General features: G+C 58.6%; 1 protein-coding gene across 1 annotated transcript in view; it reads right to left on the reverse strand.

Annotated features, from left to right (window-relative positions):
- Positions 1 to 11067: 11067 nt before the first annotated feature.
- The window catches only part of LOC117654128 (limbic system-associated membrane protein-like), a 119262-nt gene continuing 111766 nt past the window's right edge, over positions 11068 to 18563 (reverse strand). The window contains exons 2-5 of the mRNA XM_034400324.1: positions 15874 to 16019; positions 15582 to 15792; positions 12647 to 12937; positions 11068 to 12569 (exon numbers count right to left, since the gene is read on the reverse strand). Of these exons, the coding sequence (XP_034256215.1) occupies positions 12415 to 12569; positions 12647 to 12937; positions 15582 to 15792; positions 15874 to 16019 (803 nt within the window). The 3' untranslated portion in view covers positions 11068 to 12414. The remainder of the gene's footprint in view (positions 12570 to 12646; positions 12938 to 15581; positions 15793 to 15873; positions 16020 to 18563) is intronic.

The following is an 18563-nucleotide window of genomic DNA, read 5'->3' on the forward strand; positions in this document are numbered from 1 at the left end:
GCCTCATCCATATCGCAGCCATCCATCACGGCAAGCTGCCGGCGACGCGACAATACGCGGCCACCAGGTCCCCAAACACCACAAGGCTGCCCGGCAATGATGAGAAATTGCGCGTTGGGCGTTTCCTTTTTTCCCCGCATGCACTCGGCGCTTCGAACGCGCGGCTCGCATCTCCAAGGTCGAGACTATTAGCACACTTCGTGAAACGATCGGTCTGTAAACGTGTCGGCCGCGTCGTGGCGCAGACCAGTATTGACGAGCGCACATGCAAATAGATGATCCGGCGCCAAGACGCCGCGACGAGCAGACGGGCGCTGGCCGCCGTATTGACTCCACTGGCGCGGCCGTCTGTCTATTTTTACAGCGTCGTGCCGTACATGAGTCACATTCGCTCTGGCCATTCCGTTTATTCGAGCTCGTTTTGCGTGAAAGCGATGCGCGATGTCATCGTCTGTCGGCATTATGACGCCGTCACTCTGTTTGCTAGTGTAGGTCGCGGCGCCGCGTCTAAAGCCGTCACGGCGGTCACGTCCCCGGCCCCGACCCGACGTCACCGTTACCGTGACTCAACGGTCCGGCAATTAGTCACAGCTTTTGTCATGCGTCGTCACTCACTGACTCATTTGAGGTCAGTGTAGTGGCTCCGGCGATGTGCTGCACCGGTTGCATACAGTGGTCCTTCCTCGCGGAGGTGGGCGTCCCTCGGTTCATCTCGCGGAGAATCGGGTGGGCCACGCGGCCCTCCAGGGAGGCTGCTCTCTGCCAACCTCACGGAAGCAACCGCGCCCGACCAAGCTGTGCAAAGCGTAAACCTAGCGAGGAACGCTGGGAACCTGCCGTCAACTAAATGGGACTAAACTTACTTCACAAATTTTCAAGTACCATTTGGTGTTTTTGAGGTAAGTAGGGTAAGTACAAATTTTCAAGTACCATTTGGTGTTTTTTGAGGTAAGTGCCAATTTTCAAGTACCACTTGGCAAATTTTTCAAGTACCATTTGATATTTTTTTGAGGTAAGTAACAGTTGTCAAGTACCATTCGACAATTTTTCGAGTACCTCCTGGTATTTTTTGAGGTAAGTACCAATTTTCAAGTACCATGAGTAATTAATTGAACCTTTTTGAACGATCGAAGGAGTACCAACTAACTCTACTCCTTGGTCCGCGTCAGTAGTTCACGTGCCCTCCCTCCAGATCACTCTAGGTCAGGCCGGCCAGCGTGTGGACTTTGCAATCCAGTTCGAGGGTCACCCCTTCGCCCCGTCGGACTGGTCGGAATGGTCGGCGTCGCCGCTCGGTGGTTTTGAAGGGTCTACAGTCAGCAGCAGACTGATTTCGAGAGTCGTTCTCGTCGCTCTGTCTCTCTCGCGCTCATTGGGCGTCCCTTCTAGCTGCGAGAAGGACAGAGCGACGAAAACGACTCTTCGAATCAGTCTGCAGGCGGCGAGGCAGGTGGGGCGCGTTGAGACAGTTACGGCGTCAGGTTGGAGTTGGCGTGGTGGTGGCAAGCCTGGTGGCAAGCCTGGTGGCGGGGCGGCCGTTGTGATTGGAGTAATGTGGTGCTTGCAAGTTAGCCCTGGCCCTGAAGGCCCCTGAAGGCCCTGGCCCTGAAGGGCGCGCGGCAGTGGCGGCGGCGGAGGGTCGGGTCAGGCCGAGTTTGTGTTGGCGGTGCAGGTGTATGAAATGTGTTAGTCACGTAGTTAGGAAGTCAAGTGGAGATGCCGGGGAAATGCCCTCGCAGCCCTTCCGCGCCCTCCGTGTGGACTACGTGTGGACTCCGTGTGGACTGCGTGCAGACGACAGTGTGGCCACCCACTCGACGTGCAGTGCCGCTGCAGTAAAATGTATAGCGAAGGGTTAATGAACGGCTACTCTGTGTGTGTGTGTGTGTGTGTGTGTCGCAGTGTGGGGGCCCACGTCGTGGCGTTCTGTTGGCACGGTGGCTAATTTTCACTCCCTCTCGCAAAGTGCTTTGCCGTGCCGCGCCGTGCACCGTGTCTGGGGACTCCGCTTCACTGCGCTCGGCGTTTGTGCGTTTGTGCGTGTGTGTGTGTGTGTGTGTGTGTTTGTGTGCGTGAACTGTCGCTCAGCGTGAAAAAATGTAAGCTGCACTGATATTTTTTTCCGTTCGTCCGCGTCGTGTGGCGGTTTATGAGAGGGGAATCATGTGAGAGCACTCTGAAAACCTGACAAGCCACTTAAGATCTTACAAAGAAAAGTAGCTAGTCAGAACAATGTATTTTGACCACACTACATGTGCTTATAATGAAAATGCCGCTTTTTACCAGTTATTCCTCACATAAATAGTAGTTTGTACCTTGCATGCTATGTTGAAAATTCCTCGTAAGGTTCTAAACGCGAAGCCTCTGGACCCTGCTTGGCCTTATTACAACAGCAATTCATCAAACTCTTTCCAAATGTATTGTATTTTCGAATGCATGCATTCGGTTGTAATGCAACGGCCGCTGCAGCGCCAGTGTTAACAATGAGCCTACTCAGAATTCCACTATGCGAGAGGGCGTCACAAACGCATGCCGACTCTGTGTGCGTGTGTGTGTGTGTGTGTGTGTGTGTGTGTGTGTGACGCTGGTCATTGCGCGGCGTGATATGTGACGTGTGCTTTACGATGCAGTTGTGCCACACGCATGCAGTTTGATGCGCGCGATGTGCGTCCACCACTATACACGGAACGAACACGTTTTGCCAAAATCTTGCGCGTGGACTTTCTAGGTTTTTGTTCCGAGCTTGATGGAGCAATAGTGGTGGTGGTACCGATGGGACCGACGGGAGGGGTTAGGACTCAACTCTCTTCACTGAAAAGCCAACGCCCCTGTACACGAGGCTGGACCGAAAAAAATAGAAAGGTCGCCGTGGGGAATCGAACCCGAGCGAGGTGTGACGTCAGAAGTTGGAGAGTGTGTGGGCGTGGGCAGTGCCATGGGCAGTGAGGCACTCAGGGCGCTTTCAAGTTGCGACCAGTGGATGTCAATGGCTTCCGATGCAAGTCTGTCGCGGCGGCCACCGAGCCAGCACCTGCCCGGGTCTCAGCAGTACGCCTCCATTCGGCCTCCATTCGGCCTTCAGTTGGGCTCCAGTCGAGCTTCAGCACCACGTGCTCGGGGGATCCACTCTGTGTTTGACTGCGAGGACACGGGGGAAACAAATCACCTTGGAACTGCCCCCCACGGTGTTCGCCAATCCAACACGGCTGGGTCAAACGAGAACAGCACGGCTGCATTTTCAGGGCGAAACCTTTGGTTTTATATTTCACCCTTGTTAGACAGAGCCGACGCGGCTTTGTTTTGAGTGCTGGAAATGACGTGAGGAAATGGAGACCTCCCCACAAAAGGCGGGAGAAAAGAAAAATTACTGTGAGGGAGGCGGGCGACTGAAGAAAATCACGGGGGACAACCCGCAGACGCGCAGACGGACGGGTTGGCGCCGCGACGGGGAATGATGAAGAGTGCTGGTTCCACTCGCTCCACTGGCAGAAAGCACTTTCTTGTGTATGCCCCAGTGTCATCGAGCGTCTCCCGCCGCGACCACCGCCACGCTCACGCCCTAGGGAGGCCACGTTGTCGAGGGATTACGAGGTGGCGCGGCCCACAGGCCGTGGCTAATTTTTTGTCCATTTGATCGGCGCCCTTGGAGCCCCGCTGCTGCGCTGTGCGGCATGGCGGCGCTCCTGCTGGCCGGCTGGCTCACCCCTCCAAGATAGTGTGATGTATGACGGCGATTGATTTAAGGCACGGAAGATAGAGGTGTGAGTGAGACGGGGCGAGCCCCGCGCGCGCGGAAGATAGAGGTGTGAGTGAGAGGGCCGCCGGCGGAGCCCGAAAATCCGCACATAAAAATCACAGTCCACTGATTGCGGCCGTGTAAATCACGGGGCGGACTGCGAGTGCCAAAATGGGGCGAGATGGGGAGGGGGGAACGCAACGGCCTGGAGGCTAGAAGGCCTGGATCCTGAACGGCCTCGTGGTCAGTTACAGGTCATTACTATCAACCCCGCGGGGTCGTTGCGATGAAGAGGCTCGAGGCCTCCGTGTCCGGCATCCAAGGAAGGGATTGACCAAGGATTGACGCAGTTGCCGCACTTCTACTATCGATTATCGATGTCGGACTTTTTAAAGGTACAACAATGATACGCTGATTTTTTTTTCATGCGCGCGTTGCTACCGTCGGACATCACTGCTTCCCTTCATGGTGCAGAACAAAGTGGTTATATTTCTGGCCAATTTTCGTTAGTTCTCTTTGTTTCCATTTCCTCCCTCCGTTCCTTCATCCCTGGCCATCCGTTCTTCTTTCCCGCGGCCCCGCGCTGCCCCGCGAGACGCATTTATCAACGCCGAATTCCTCGCTTTCCTACGGGCGCCCCCTTCCCCCTCCCTCCGCCGGGCCCGCCACCTCCCCAGGGTGTCGGCGTAAGCCGTCTCTTTCTGCTAAACTCTCGCGGCGCACGGTCCATATTCCACCGCGATACTTTTACTTTCTGCATTGTTTTCTGGTGGCGTCGCCACGCCGCCCACCCTGACAAGCCGAGCATGGTAACGACCGATCTACGGCGCGTCTTACGCCGGTCGGCCGCGCCGCGCGAAGGAACGCGCCGCGCGACGAGGACGGTCGCGGCTTCACAATGGCTCTGTCCGCCCGTCTCTGGTCTTCAGTGTTCTCCGCTGATTGTTTCCAAAGCGCTCCTGACGGCCAAATTGTCCTCCACCACTCTCCCGTTTCGTTATTAATGGTTTTGCCAAGACTAGGGGGTATTCCTTCCAATAATACGCCACGCAAATGGAAAATCAAATTTTCACTCTAAACGTGATTGAAAAGTTTTTTTTTTTAATCTATTTAGAAACGTAATTTTTTGCTGAGAATTTTCGTAGCTCGGAAAGCTTTTCCCCTGTTTTTTTTTCTCCCGCGAACTCCTTTTGTTTACCTCAGGTCTCTTACTTTTAATATTTACGTAGACACGTTTGCAGTCCACGCGCTATATAGTCTGAGCTGCCGAAGACGCTCCTGACCATTGAACATATTTTCGATATTGTTTCAGCTCGCTGTGATACCAACCGCACGTATCGCACTCCGCAAAGTTCGCCTTTCCAAACCTCGCAGTGTTTGCAAAACAGTCACCTCCTCCGCCCGCCGCCGCCTGCTGCTCCCATCTCTCGCTCCCATACGGGACGCCCCGTAAAAGCGAGAGAGAGGGAGAGAGAGAGAGAGAGAGAGAGAGAGAGAGAGAGAAGAGAGAGAGAGAGAGAGGGAGAGAGAGAGAGCGAGCGAAGAAATCGACTCTTGTAATAAGTCTGCAGTTGGAACTCGCCGGCCACTTTTCCTATGTTATGAGCGCAACCCTGTTTGGGCGGTTCGCGACGGAGGGACGGTAGAGGGGAAAGGGGGAAAGGGGTGGGGTGCGAGGGGGGCAGAGCGCCGCCATGAGCCCCCTTTTGTCCCCGTGGGTACCGGCAGCCCACGGCAGCCCGGTATTGTGTGTGGCCACAGTGGCTCTGCAATGAAGGGATCACTCCGGGGGAGGGGACCTCACCCCGCCCCTACCTTGATTTCCCTTTCCGTCAAACGTACCCTTCTCCTTCGCCGCCAGCGCGGCCCAGCGCCGCTTCCTCGAGGCGGCGCCGCGCAGGGCTCCGTGTTTGGCCCTCCTGATTCATACCACGGAGCCTGGCAGACACGGAGACCTCGGCGACGCAAAGCAAACCGGGGCTCGGCGCATCCCGTCGGCCCCGAAATCCAGCAGCGTGCCGTTGCTGCACGTCCGAGTACGTCACGGCCAGTTACACGGCTGACGGCGGCTGCAGTTCTGCTGACCGGGCGGTCGGGGATGACAGCAGCGCATTGGCGGCCGAGACGGAGCAGGCCGCCTCCAGAGTGCGGGGCATCGGGCCTTCGGGCCACGCCGACGCCTTGTTCTCAGGATAAACGCACAAAAACAGGAAATAGTCCGAGACAACGTTCCTGAAGGCAGTACCGGGAAGCAAGCGCTCAGTCCGAACGGCGCCGTCGTTGCTGCAGACCCGTGGCGAGGCGCGCGAAAGAGTGCAGCGGCCGCAGCCCGGGCACTGCATGAGCAGTGGCGGGGCGCTGGGCGGGGAGCTGGGCGCTTGCGGTGCCGGAGGATTACGAGTTTCGAGTGCACCGATTCGGAAGGACGTGTGATCTGTAGCGCTTTGCGGCTCCTGCACACCGCCCTGCGCCCTTACCCCTCCCTTACCCCACTCTCACTCCAAACTTACCCCGCCCCCTCCCCGCCCCGCCACTCTGTATGGCGAGCATCAGAATTGCTCTACCGGGAGCAGTGCCCCTCCCCCTCGGATACGGATCCTGGCCCATCGGGCTGGAGGAAATGGTGCCGCTGCCAGGAATGGGGATGGGGCGGGACCCGGCGGGGTGGCGTGCAGGCAAAGGAGACCGTGCCTACCTTGCGGCCGTGGCAGGCCGTGGCCACGCCAGCCGTCCCCCCGACCCGTAAAGCGCAATGCTGATGCCCTTTTGCCTGCATCTCCAATCTCGGCCCGGGCCGATTCTCCTGTCTCCCTCACACCTCAAAGGGACGCCCCAGGAGAGTGAGAGAGGCAGTGCGACGAAAGCACAGCTCGGCCGGGGATCGGTTGCAGACATCCTTCTGTATAAAGGAGTCCGGGCCGTGCTGGCGGGGGAGTCTTTGTTTGACTCGAGATCAGCAACTCAAACTTATATCGCAAGAGTGGAAACTCAGTAAGCCGCTTGGGGCGGGTAAACAAGGCGGCGTTGTGTGGTGAACGTCTTTCTCCAATATGTGGCCCGGCCACCCGGCGAAGGGTTCCAGGTCCAGCTTGGCTTCCTCGACGTGGTCCTCAAAAATTACGAAAGGGGGACAAACTTATCTGGGCCAGAAAAAACACCTTCCGCCCTTGTGATGCGGCTTGCCTTTCGATTACCGTACCTGTCACCGCGCCGGGCCACGCCGGGCCGCACCGCGCCGCCCGACGTGAAACACGTTATTACCAAGTTGAAGTTAAACGAACTGGGGCTGCTGTGGCTTCCGCTATTTCCGGGCCGTGCCCAGCCACGCCACGTGCCGAGCGGTCCCAGTCTTGGCGGGCCTCGCCGCCGCCTTGCCGCTCACACGCGCGGCTGGGTATCACTGTGTGGCGACGTGACGGTGCCGTGAGCGTGACGCGGCCGTCACACCGCGCGTCACAGTCACACATCGATTACACGTTCCTCCGAGCACATTCGCCTGGCCTTCCCTCCTTGCGTCCCTAACCAGCAAGCAGCGCGCGTGGACCCCCGAACCGGCACATCGCGGCTCACAGAGCACACCGCCGCTCCCTCACGCACACCCCGACACGCGCCGACACACACACGTGCGCACTCTAACACCTTATTGGACACGTGCACACTCATCAGGAACGCCGCCGCCAAACCACGCAACTAGACGAGCAGACGTGCGGAAGCGCACCCCAGTACCGCGTACACACCTACATGCCATACACCAACACACACATACACGCACGCGCAGAGTTACAAGAGAAGCGCAATGAAAGTGTGCGCTGCGTCAGGAACAGGCAGCAGCGGCCCGCGTGGCGAAGGTCAGTGTGTCAGGCCTGGGGCGACCGTGGCGCGGCGTGGGTGAACCGTTTTGAATCCGAGGGGGCTCGGTTGAAGTGGAGAAGCGCACCCCGTGCGTCCCGGCGGCTGGGTTGCCTGCGTCCGCCCACACCTTGATACTGCTACTCAAAATCTTTACGATGCGCCGCCGTAAAAGCGAGCTCCACTCCGTGCCCATAAAATTTCAACATTCGTCCGGCCGTGGCGCCATGACCTGACCATGCGCGTTTGGCGTTCGGCACGCCGCGGCACGGCGCTGCATCTTTCATGAGCTTTGCAGCCGACTTCCCGGCTAGGCTTCCAGCGCATGCGCCGTGCCTGGTCACGCGACGCCCGCCGCTTTGCACGCTTTCCGCGCTTTCCACGTCGCTTTCCGCACTTAAATCGCTTTTGACACCTAAACCACTTCCTATACTTAACTTTCTTTCCAACGCGCTTTAAAAAGCTTTCCGATTTCTGCGCTTTCCACACAGCTTCCCACACTTAAATCACTTTCCACACTTAACTCGCTTTCAAAATCTTTGCGCTGTCCGTGCTTTTCACGCTGTTAAGGCTTTCCACGCAGCTCGGCCGCGACCATTGGCCCGCCCAGCGGGGCGGCGGCAATAGAACTAATACGGCCGAAAGCGGAAAGTAAACAGGATGCTGGCCTTGGCGCGTGTTTTCGACTCGCTCTTTCCACTCGATTCCTCCCGACAGCAGGCCCGGCCGATTCGGCGGCCCGAATGGAGTAAACTCGGTTAATTGAAAAGGGCGGGGTGGAGCGGGGATGAGCAAGGTGGGTGCGGTGAGTCAAGTGGCGGCCAGTATGGAAATTGTCGGCGTGTTGCGTAACCCCACCTTCCCCGCCCCCGGCGCCCCCGGCCATGGGTCTCCGAGGGCTGCAGGGGCTGCTGGGCCCACTGACCGGCTCTCCCAAGGCCGAGACCGCCACCGCGACTTTGTTGGAAACTTTGCGACTGACGCCCCATCTAGTTTGGCCGGACAGTCGGACTCTCTCCGGAAACCACCTATGTCTTTACTGCAGGCTGCATGGGAAAACCAGGAAACATCTTTTGCCGTGTGCTCTTTCAAGACGGGACTCCTCCTGCCGCGCAAAGATATTCGATGAGTGCCTCGCCCCGCCTGCACACGTTCCTCAGAACAAAGTCGTGTGTGTTCCCGACGTACCTGCGGCGCAACGGGGTCGCGCCGCGGGCCTGGGGCGCGGTGCTCGGGGCAGGGCGAGGTGGGTGCGCCAGTTGGATATGATAAAAGCGGGGGCGGGGCAGCCGGCCACCGGTGTGCCGTCCACACAGCTCCGTCACAATCCCAGCGTGTGTCCACATAATTTAGAAGCCCCCCGCTGAGCCCCCCACCCTCTGCTCCCTAATTCGGCCTTCTGACCTTCGCCCCCCCCCCCCCCCTGCCCTTATCTTGCACCTGTCCAGATTACACTCGCTGTTAATCACTCCTCATTTCGCTGTGGCCTTCCTTTCCTTTCGTCTTCTTTTCCTTCTTGTTTTCCTTGTCTTTTCTGTTCCTTTTTCTCCACCCCGAGAAGCGCGCGCGTTTGCCGGGACCGAGAGGTGCAACTGCTCCAGCCTTCAAGGTCGTGCCGGATAGACGTGGCGTCGGCCTGTCCCGCTGCTTGGCTACCCGGAGTACCTGGGGTACCTGCGCACTCCAACGGCGGTAGTGCTGCCTGGAATGCTCCTTCCTTACAAACAACCCCGAAAGGAACGACCATGTCTCCTTCCTGTACTGAATGTTGTCCCGTGGCCCTTTTTTTCGTGCTATTCAGTGGCAAAGAATGTTCCTTTTCATTTTCAGGAGCACCCGTCCGCACGGGGCGCGCGGACGCGGACATGCCAGTGTAATACGCCCGCACCCCCTCTCCCTCCGGCCACAACTAATATCGTCAATAATGGCGCGGGAGCGATTCCTCACTGATCCGCGCGACCCTCTCTTTCCCTCTCTCGCTGCTTCTCCCGCTCCCTCTCCCTCTCTCGCGGTTCGCGGTGAGGCGACGACAGCGACGGCGGGCCTGGGTGGGGCGGGCCGCTGCCGAAGAATGCCCAAGTTATGGCCTCAATGCCCCCCACCACCATTTCATCGGATTCTTCCAAGCTTATCACGCTTTAGTTCCAGTGCGGGTAATGGATGGGGGCTGGAGCACACGAGAGAGACATGCTGCCAGCACCGGTGATTGGCTTCATTGGAAGACAAAAGGTGTGTGTGTGTGTGTGTGTGTGTGTGTGTGTGTGTGTGTGTGTGTGTGTGTTTCGCTGCCGGCGGTCAGAATGTGTGCCAATTATAAACGCCAAATTCACGAGGTGTCGCGCTCCGCGGATTCGACCTCTATAAGTTTGGGGACACAAGACCTCGCTCCTCGCGGGGACCCGGCGGGCCGAGCGGTGCCGAAAAGTCGCTCCGTTGCTCTGTCTCTCTCGCTCCCTTTTCGGGCCTTGGTGCCCCCGTGAGTGCGACGGCGACAGCGCTACGCGGGCTGCAGCCCAGGACGGCGCGACGGCCGGAATGCGGCGAATGGGGGAGATAAATGCCGCCCCAATAGTTTGCTGAAAGCAGCGCAGACCGGCGTGGCCCGGCCCGGCGCAGCGGTCCGCGGAATGCCAACTGGACACAAACACGCACAAAAAGGGGAAAGGAAGAGTGAGGAAGTGCCTCCGAAGTGAGAATAGTGGGAAGTGACGGCGGGGACGACGACGGCCACCCTTTTCTCCGAGAGCGCCAACAGTGCGGCGGGCTTCGGTGTGCTTCGGCGGGACGGGGAGGACTTGAATGGCCCGGAACCGTGGATGGGCGGTGGGGGCGGCGGGGCGTCCAGCGTGCCCTGCCCGTCTCTTTCAACCTATAACCCCCCACCCCCATTCCAGGGCCCAGTGTTTGTAACCGGGGCCAGCGTGCCCTGCGCTATCTCTCACACGTTTCTAATTTCTCCCAGCCCCGCAGCGCTCCGGCAAGATATTGTATGTGGCGTGGCGTGGCCGAAAGGGGAGGGGTGACTTGGAGTTGGCAACGCGGGGTGTGGCGGTGTGGACCGTGCGGACGCGCCGAACCAATGTCTTTCCATTGAAGCGCAGGCGCGCGTGAAGAGAAGAAGCACCTCTCGCTGGACAGCCCTGCCGCCATGAGGACAGGGTGGCGGCTCTTCGCCCTATCTCTCTCACTCACGGAGCGTGACGTAAAGTTTCGAGAGAGGCAAAGAGCGACGTGGGTGCTGTTGGCAGTCCACCTAGGCACGGCGCTCTGTGCGTTACATGCATGACTGTCCGAGCGGACTATAGTGAGTTTCGTCGAGGCAAGTCCCGGAAGCAGCTGCATGACGACGAACAATATTCGTTTGAAAGCGTTTTTCACCGCGCCAGTATTTATTTCTGTTTAATATAGAATTAGTTAGGCATTCCAGTTGAAAAAAGGAGCCTTATGTTATCTTGGTTCTGTGGTGAAATGAAGCAATGTGGTTAGCGGGTAGGCGTTTTATTTACAGTGGTTACAAAACACATTGCAATTTTTGTACATAACTCAAGTAATTTATCAGCACAACTGTCTCCGCAGACCACCTCATTGGAGGTGTGAGGACTGGCAGGCTAGGTTGATACGAAGCATTCCATGTTCCCATTCATTCCTCTCTACACAATAATATAAATATTTTTCTGTTTATTTACAATATTGACAGAGAGTGCAGTTACAAATACACCCGCCTTAAAGAGACAATTATTACACAGTGGCTATTCGGTCTACATAAATTAGGCAATGGGAATGATGCACAGTGCCCAGCCATCGTTTTTTTTGTTGAATCTCGGGAGATGAACAGCTCAAACGTTGACTCGTTTTGTGTTTGAACATGGTGCTAAATTTGAGGGCCGAGTTTCTGTTTCCTCAACACACAGCTACATAGTTAACAAAAGGAACAGCCATAAAACAATTTCCATTGTAATATCTTGGGCACACAATGTCAATCGTAGATTTGTCGTGTATCCGAATCAACTAGGTGACAGTCACCGATTTCTTTTGAGTCGGCCTGATAGATAGTTTAAAAATGGACAAACTGTCAGCATTTTTATGGGAGAACAGAAACAGATATGCGCTGGGTCGATCATAAATTATAAGGAAACCACTAAACAACTCAAAGGGTGACAAATTTAGGCAACTCACATTGACTATGAAGAACAATACCGCAGACGGTTTTCCAAAACCAAAGATATTGCAACACGGTAACACTGTCAGACATCTCACCTGGAACATACTGCACCGAGCGCGCGATGACGCGTGCTTATATTGCCATTCTTTATGTCTAAAACTTTGAATCGTATGTGAAGTTTAAAATCAATACACAAGGAATTTCGTTTCCGCGCCTTAAATTACAATTGTTGCACCGCAAACTCATAATTAGGAGCATTTGACTAAAATGTACAAGTAATTTAACAACTATCACATTCTTATACCTTCCCAAAATAACAGTACTCTCCATCGAATCGTCGAGGGAAAACACAGTTCATTTTTTTCTACACGCTCGCGCACTCACACCCTCACTCACAAACAAGCTCTCTTCTCTCTTACACACTCATACACACCTACAACATTAATCGAGGATCACAGAAATCATTTTAGATAAGGAAGTGCCACAGTGTTCAGCTTCATAGACTCAGCGCTGTCGACACAAGTCCACTCAAACAGACACTGCCGTCCGGGTCCACGTCCGGGACGGCGCGCACTGAGTCCACGTCCCGGCGGGTTGGAGGGCGGCTGACCGGGTCCACGCCGTCGACTCACAGGCCCGCGGCCCTCCCGGCCTGCCGGCATGTTCATCACCGGTGGACGACGTCCTGCGCGCGGCCGTGGGCGCGGCCGTGGGCCAGAGTCCACACCAGGTGGCACACGACCAGGATCAGAGCCTCCGTAGCCGCGGGGGGCGTCGCTCCACTGCTGCTGTTGCCGTGCTGCATGGCCGCGGGGTGCTCGCCTGCAACAGGAAGCGAAATTAATAAATTAACGCGAGTCTGGCGTGGACAGCGGAATGAGCCGCGCAGTGACACGCACCGTTCAGCACGTGCACCAGCACGCTGGCGGGGTCTGAGGACGACGGTGAGCACGTGTAGTTGCCCGAGTCCTCGGGCTGCGCGCGCGCGATGAGCAGCGTGGAGGTGCGCGTCTGCTTGTCCGTGACCACCGAGATGCCGCCGCGCTGCGAGTAGTTCACCACGTTTGGCCCGCGGTACCAGTAGATGAAGGAGGGCGGGTCCGGCGTGGCCACCACCTGGCACGTTAGGTTGATGTCGGAGCCGCTCTTCAGGAACAGCTCCGGGTTGCCCAGAATGGCCGCCTTGGACACTGCAAAACGAGAAACAGAAGCACTCTTTAATAAGGCAGGATACGATGACGGTCCCGTTGGCTTCGACGTCAGCGCCCTGCCACCCCGTCTTTTATTCAGCACCCCGCACAAAAGGCTGCCACTGTTGCGCGTCATCGAAGCGCATTCGCAGCCAAACGGACAGCGTCGAGTTCGCTACCTCTCTCTGCGCAACGAATCGTGTTTTAATGTGGACCGAATACGACTGCAGTCTGGGCGCCAGCGGGCACGGCGGGGCCGGACGGGCGGCATACAATAGCGCTCCAACCCCGCGCGACGAGCCCCGCCCCGAGTAAGCTGATTATTGGTGCTCGAACTGCGAGATCGCTGTGAAGGCCCTGCCTCGCGCCGACGGCCCCCACTGTGCCTTGGCGGCCCCGGCGGCAGTCCAGGCAGGGTCCGCGCAGGGCTGCCTCCAGCGAGTTTTGAGAGCCCGGGGCGCGCATCCAACGCGCGTCCACTGGCCGTTCGTTAGCGCCTGAGTATCCTCGGGCCAAACCCTGAAGAACGATTCAGCCCCTCCCCCTCGGAATAAAGGGGCAACGCGATTGGAATTGGCGCGGCCCTCGACGACAATCAGGCGGGCGAATGTCGCGCGGAAGGTGTGCTACGCGGCGCGACGCGGGAATAATAGACTGGCTGGGCTCGGCACGGCCCGGTCCGCATAATACCGACGCCGTAATGGAGTGCAAAGGCAAGCAGCACACTCTTGGCGGGGCCGAGGTCGGGTCCGGGACCGAGGCCGGGACCGAGGCCGGGCCGAGAATTAGTGGCGTGTTGGCCGCTGAAGCACGCTGCGCGCTAGCTTGGCCAAGTAGCTACTATCAATGCTGGCCGCGTCCGTGATCTGCATGCCATCGGCAGGGCCGGCAGCGAGGCGGCGCCCAGCGAGGCGGCGCCCAGCAGGAAGGCCAGGACGTCCCGGACATCAGCAAGGGTGAAGGCCGGCCTCGGTGATAGTCAGCACGGCCACCAGCGCACCACGGCACCGTGACCTCCATTCGCGCTTCCGTCTCTCTTTCCATCATACTTGTTTCAACTTTTTCTTTAAGCCGCTCGAGACGACGGTGACAGCGAATGCCTCGCCTGACTTTGTCGCCGCCTCGCTCTAATCGAAGCGTTAGTCCAATAATCGGAGGACTACTTGACGGCAACGGGTGACAGGCTAGTGGCAGGTCGAGAGGGAGGGGGATTCGGGGGCGGCGTCCGGAAGAGGAGGGGGTGCCGGATGTGAAGGTCGGCGGCGTGGTGACCGGACCCCCTCTCGCTTTGCAATGCAGTCGGCGAGCCCTTTGGGGAGAGTTATTGGTATTCCAGGGACCCGCCTTCCCCTCCCCCTCCAGCCTGGACAGCGCACTGCTCGTCCGGAGCGAGGAGAAGCACCCGGCAGCGGCCCGCCTACGTGCAGATGCCCGCCGCGATCATCTTGAAGGGATGTATCGATTTATCGACACTTGCCAACTCTGGTGGCCTGGAGGCCTGGCGGCCTGGCGGCACTCTGGGACAAAGGACGACGGGCAAGCAGCGCTGCTGTGCTGCACAGTGCGTCGAGGGGGCGGACGGACGGGTGAAACGTGAAACACCGAGTAAAGTGAAGGCTCTTTAAAAGGGAATCCGTTCTTTGCGCCACGACAGCCGCGCTGCCCGGATATCGGCTAGGCGCCGGCGTCGTGTAGCCAGCCAGCCATCGCGGCGCGTATCTCGAACCCCTTAAGAGCTCCCCGGTGGTGGCGCGCGCTGGCGGCAGCACCCCCTTAAAAGTTTCCAGTACCCGCGCCACCGCGGCTAGGCCAAGGCAAGCCCAAGGAGAGCCGGGAGCCGAGACAAAATGAAAGCCGGCGAAGCATTTAGTCGGCTTATCGGGCGGTGTGGCTGCCAAGTGCTCTGTCTGCACCGCGGCACCACGACGCCCGCTTCGCGGGTTACGGCGCTCACGGCCCGCGTTGCACCCTTGGTGGGAGCGCCTCTCGCTGATATCAACAAATATATGACGCTTCCTGAGGTGGCTCAAGGTCGCATCTCGTATGCTCGCGGAGGGATGGGGAAGGTGAGGGGTGGGGCGGCAAGTAAGTGATAAATGCGTTCCAAGTTTCCCCGGGTCACAAACTTGCCTGCCCGAGGCGGAGCAGGCCGGGGCAGGCAGTAGCTGGGCGGAGCAGGGCCCGGACGAGACGGAGCGGAGCGAGCGCGCGCCGAACCGGCGAGTTTGTGTGACTTTCGGCGTGTCCGCTGCACAGCAAATGGCCCGGGGCCGCTTTCATACAGTTTATGTTTCTCATCAGCAGGGCCTTAATTAAGGCGTGTGTACCCGTCGCCTCGCCCCGCCCAGCGTGCCCGCTCCGATTCGACCGCCGCGCAGGCATTCTCAATGGCTGGGCTTAGCGGCCCAATCACTTTTGACTTGAGGAGGACCAGGCCGAGGCCTTGGCCAGTGGAAGCAGCGCCTGGGCCAGCCAGGCCTGTTTTGTCTGCCAATTGTATGCCATCGCTTGAAACTATTGGCGTTCACTTCCCGACGCGGCGTATTTACGACCGGGCGAGGCGCGGCCGAAGCCGTTTTGGCGCCCCGAGACGCTGGGGCGATTAAACGCCACGGCCGCTGGAAGAAAAAGAGGGAGGACTTACCCACAACACTCATGTGGAAGGACAGCGAGATCTTGGGCTCCGTTGACACCTGGCACTCGTAAGTGCCCGAGTCGCGCAGCTGCGGTGAGCCGATCTTGAGTGTCCACTCGTCCGAGCCGTCCGAGTGGAGCGACTGGAATCGCTGGTCGTTGGTGTACGTCTGCAGCCCCACCGTCAGGATGTGCAGGTCTCGCTTGCGGATCCATGACACCTGCCAGGCCGATGTTTACGATCAGTTGCACAAGCGGACACATTTTTTCGACAGAAAGCAAATGGCGATTCTCTGGCGTACCGCTCTATCGCCCAGGTTCCGCACTCGGCAGTGCAGGTAGGCGCTCTGGCCCACGGTGGTCGTCACGTCCCTCCTGGTCGTGTTGTCGAAGTAGGGCTGCGAGAAGGCCTGCTCCCAGTACGGGTTGTGTGACTCCATGACGGCGCCTGCGAACACACAAAAACAAACGGCCGTTCAGTGCTAGGTCTGCGAGTGCTTGCTGGCTGTACCGTGCGGGCGGCCCAGGCAGGCAGCCCTAGCTGGCGGCATCGGGTGAGGTGGGCAATTCGGCCCGCCACCTTACGACGCCGTCATCCCCACGTGCATGCCTTGCATGGTGCCTGCATGGCGCCTCGCGCAACAGCCACCGCATCGCCACAAATCCGCCGCCAAACTTGAGAGGGCAGTTTGCAAGGCTGCCCGAGGGGAAGAGCAAACAGCGCAGGGGCCAGGTGCGCCGCGTGCGGTAGCCTGATTTCGAACTGCCTCGTACTGCATGCGTGCGAGGGAGACAGAGCGACCAACTCGTTTAGAAGCAGCCCGAAAAAGAGGCGCTGCGGCAACCGGCCGCGCCTTGGGTCTTGGCCGCGCGCCTGCGGAAGGCGGGATAGGCTGTCCCGCTGCGCAGCTGTGCGGCCAAGCAGCCCGGCAGCCTACCCTTCAGGCGTCCACCGTCAAGTGTTTCCAAAGTCCGCCGCTAGGCGGCGGCCCTCTCTGCCGCGGCCCGCCGACCCACGCACACAACCACGGTCACGGACTCGGTCACGTCGGAGCTGTTTACCCGGCGTTTGGCGCGCGACCCTAGACGGCCATCGTCCATGCAAATCGTCCATCACCAAATTGCTGTTCTGGAGTGAGCGAGTCCGTGACAAGGAGGAAGGGGAATCCCTCGGACGGGTCGCCTGGCGGGCGCGACGGGGCGCTTTTATGGGGTACCGCACCGGCCATGGTGAGGGGTGGGGGCAGACTTGCGGTCGGCTGATGCTTAAGCCCGCCAACGTGAATGGATTCGCTCGGCCGCCCGAGGCTAATGAGCAGTCAAGAAGAGTTCCCTAGCAGCCGGACGGGTACACTGTTATCATGCCTAGAGCCAGGAATCCAAACCCAAGATTCCCGTCTGTGAGAGTGCCTCGCCGTTAGTGAGCCTCTTCCTGGGGGAGTGACACTGATTGTCAAGACGGCTCACGCACCGAAGTGCGTCCTGGACGAGCCAGGCGGAGCCGGAAGGCCATCGCCTTGTTGAGCGTCGAGCGCGCGACACCCCTCCCTCTCCACCAATTCCCCTCTGTGCCTAGAAGGCCCTGGAGTGCAGGCAAGTAATAGCACGACGAGGAGATGTGTCTTGACAGCTGTACCTCACGGGGGAGACGAGCTTGACAAGGCGGATAAGGGTTGAGATAAGCCATGCACAGACACACACACACAGTCGCAGAGCCACCCGGGGCGCATTCGTCGGTATGCGGGAGCGGTGGCAGGGGGTGAGGTGGGCTGTGCCATCCGTAGCGACGTACAATTAGAGCTGGGTAGCAGCAGAGTCGCTCCGGGCGCATCCGTACATACTCAATACCTAAATTGCCTCAGCTTGTTCTGCGGTGCGCCCCGAGGCAGTACATAAGACAAAGATGGGGAACTTGGTGTACCGCTGAGCTATTCAAGCATGATCGCCAATGCCTCCCTTTACCACACGCCCCTTCGAACTGCAAATGTCCAGCGTTGCCAATCGGCTGCCTTCGGCTTGGATTCGGTTCCTGGTTCGGTGTTTGGGTCCGTTTGGGTCGATGCCGGCAGACCACAGTCCAGTCCTGGCCGAGCGGGCTGAGCGGTTTGCGTCGTGTTCAAACATCTCCCCCTCGGCCCCGACGGGCCCCATAGGACCCCACTGGGCCACGCTTGTCGTTTAGACCCCCCTCCACTAATCAAACCTCCCGTACGATGGGACGCCCTCGACAGGATAGACCCCCCGTCACGCATCCCCGGCCTCCGAACCCCTCCCCCTCCCGCGCAGGCCTCGTGGGGGGCCGCCCACCGTAGGGACCCGTAGAGCCGTGATAACGGGCGCTACGGTGCGGTGGAGAGAGAGAGACAGAGAGAGAAGGGTGTCTCATAATGACCAGGAGCAGGGGGCGTAGGCGCGCAAGACATAGACAGGCTTGTCGGAAACCTGCCCCGAGTCTGTTTGCACATTGCCTAGCTGGACGCCAGTCCGTGTATACGGTCTCTCTTCCTCCCACACACTAGCTCACAGGCACACACGAACACCCACTGGCACTGGCTCTCTCACACACTCTCACTCGCACATACAGATAATACAAGGGGGAGCAGGCGGGCGAATGCAGATGAGCACACAAGTCATTTTGTTTGCATCGCGCGGTAAATGCTGCAGTGCGACGAGACAAAATATAACGCGTTTGTTTGCAGCCGGCCTAGTCTCCTCTGGGTGACGATAAGGGCCGTGCAGCGCAGCAGCGCATGCCTCCCGGGCTGAGGAGCGGAGCCAGTGCCGATGGCGGGGCGTGGCGGGGCCTTGTTATGGAGCGGTCGCGACGGAAATGCAAGGGAATAAATCCAGATGCGCTGCGCTTTAATGATATACTGCGGTCGAACGAGGGTGGAAACAGGGCCATAGCAAGGAGCAAACGGCCAAGCAGGGGGAGAAAGGGGGCAAGCTGGAAAAAAGTGGGTGCTGCGTTGGCCATAAAGCAGTCCGGGGG

Source organism: Thrips palmi, unplaced genomic scaffold, assembly GCF_012932325.1.
Source record: "Thrips palmi isolate BJ-2018 unplaced genomic scaffold, TpBJ-2018v1 HiC_scaffold_10, whole genome shotgun sequence".
NCBI lineage: Eukaryota > Metazoa > Arthropoda > Insecta > Thysanoptera > Thripidae > Thrips > Thrips palmi.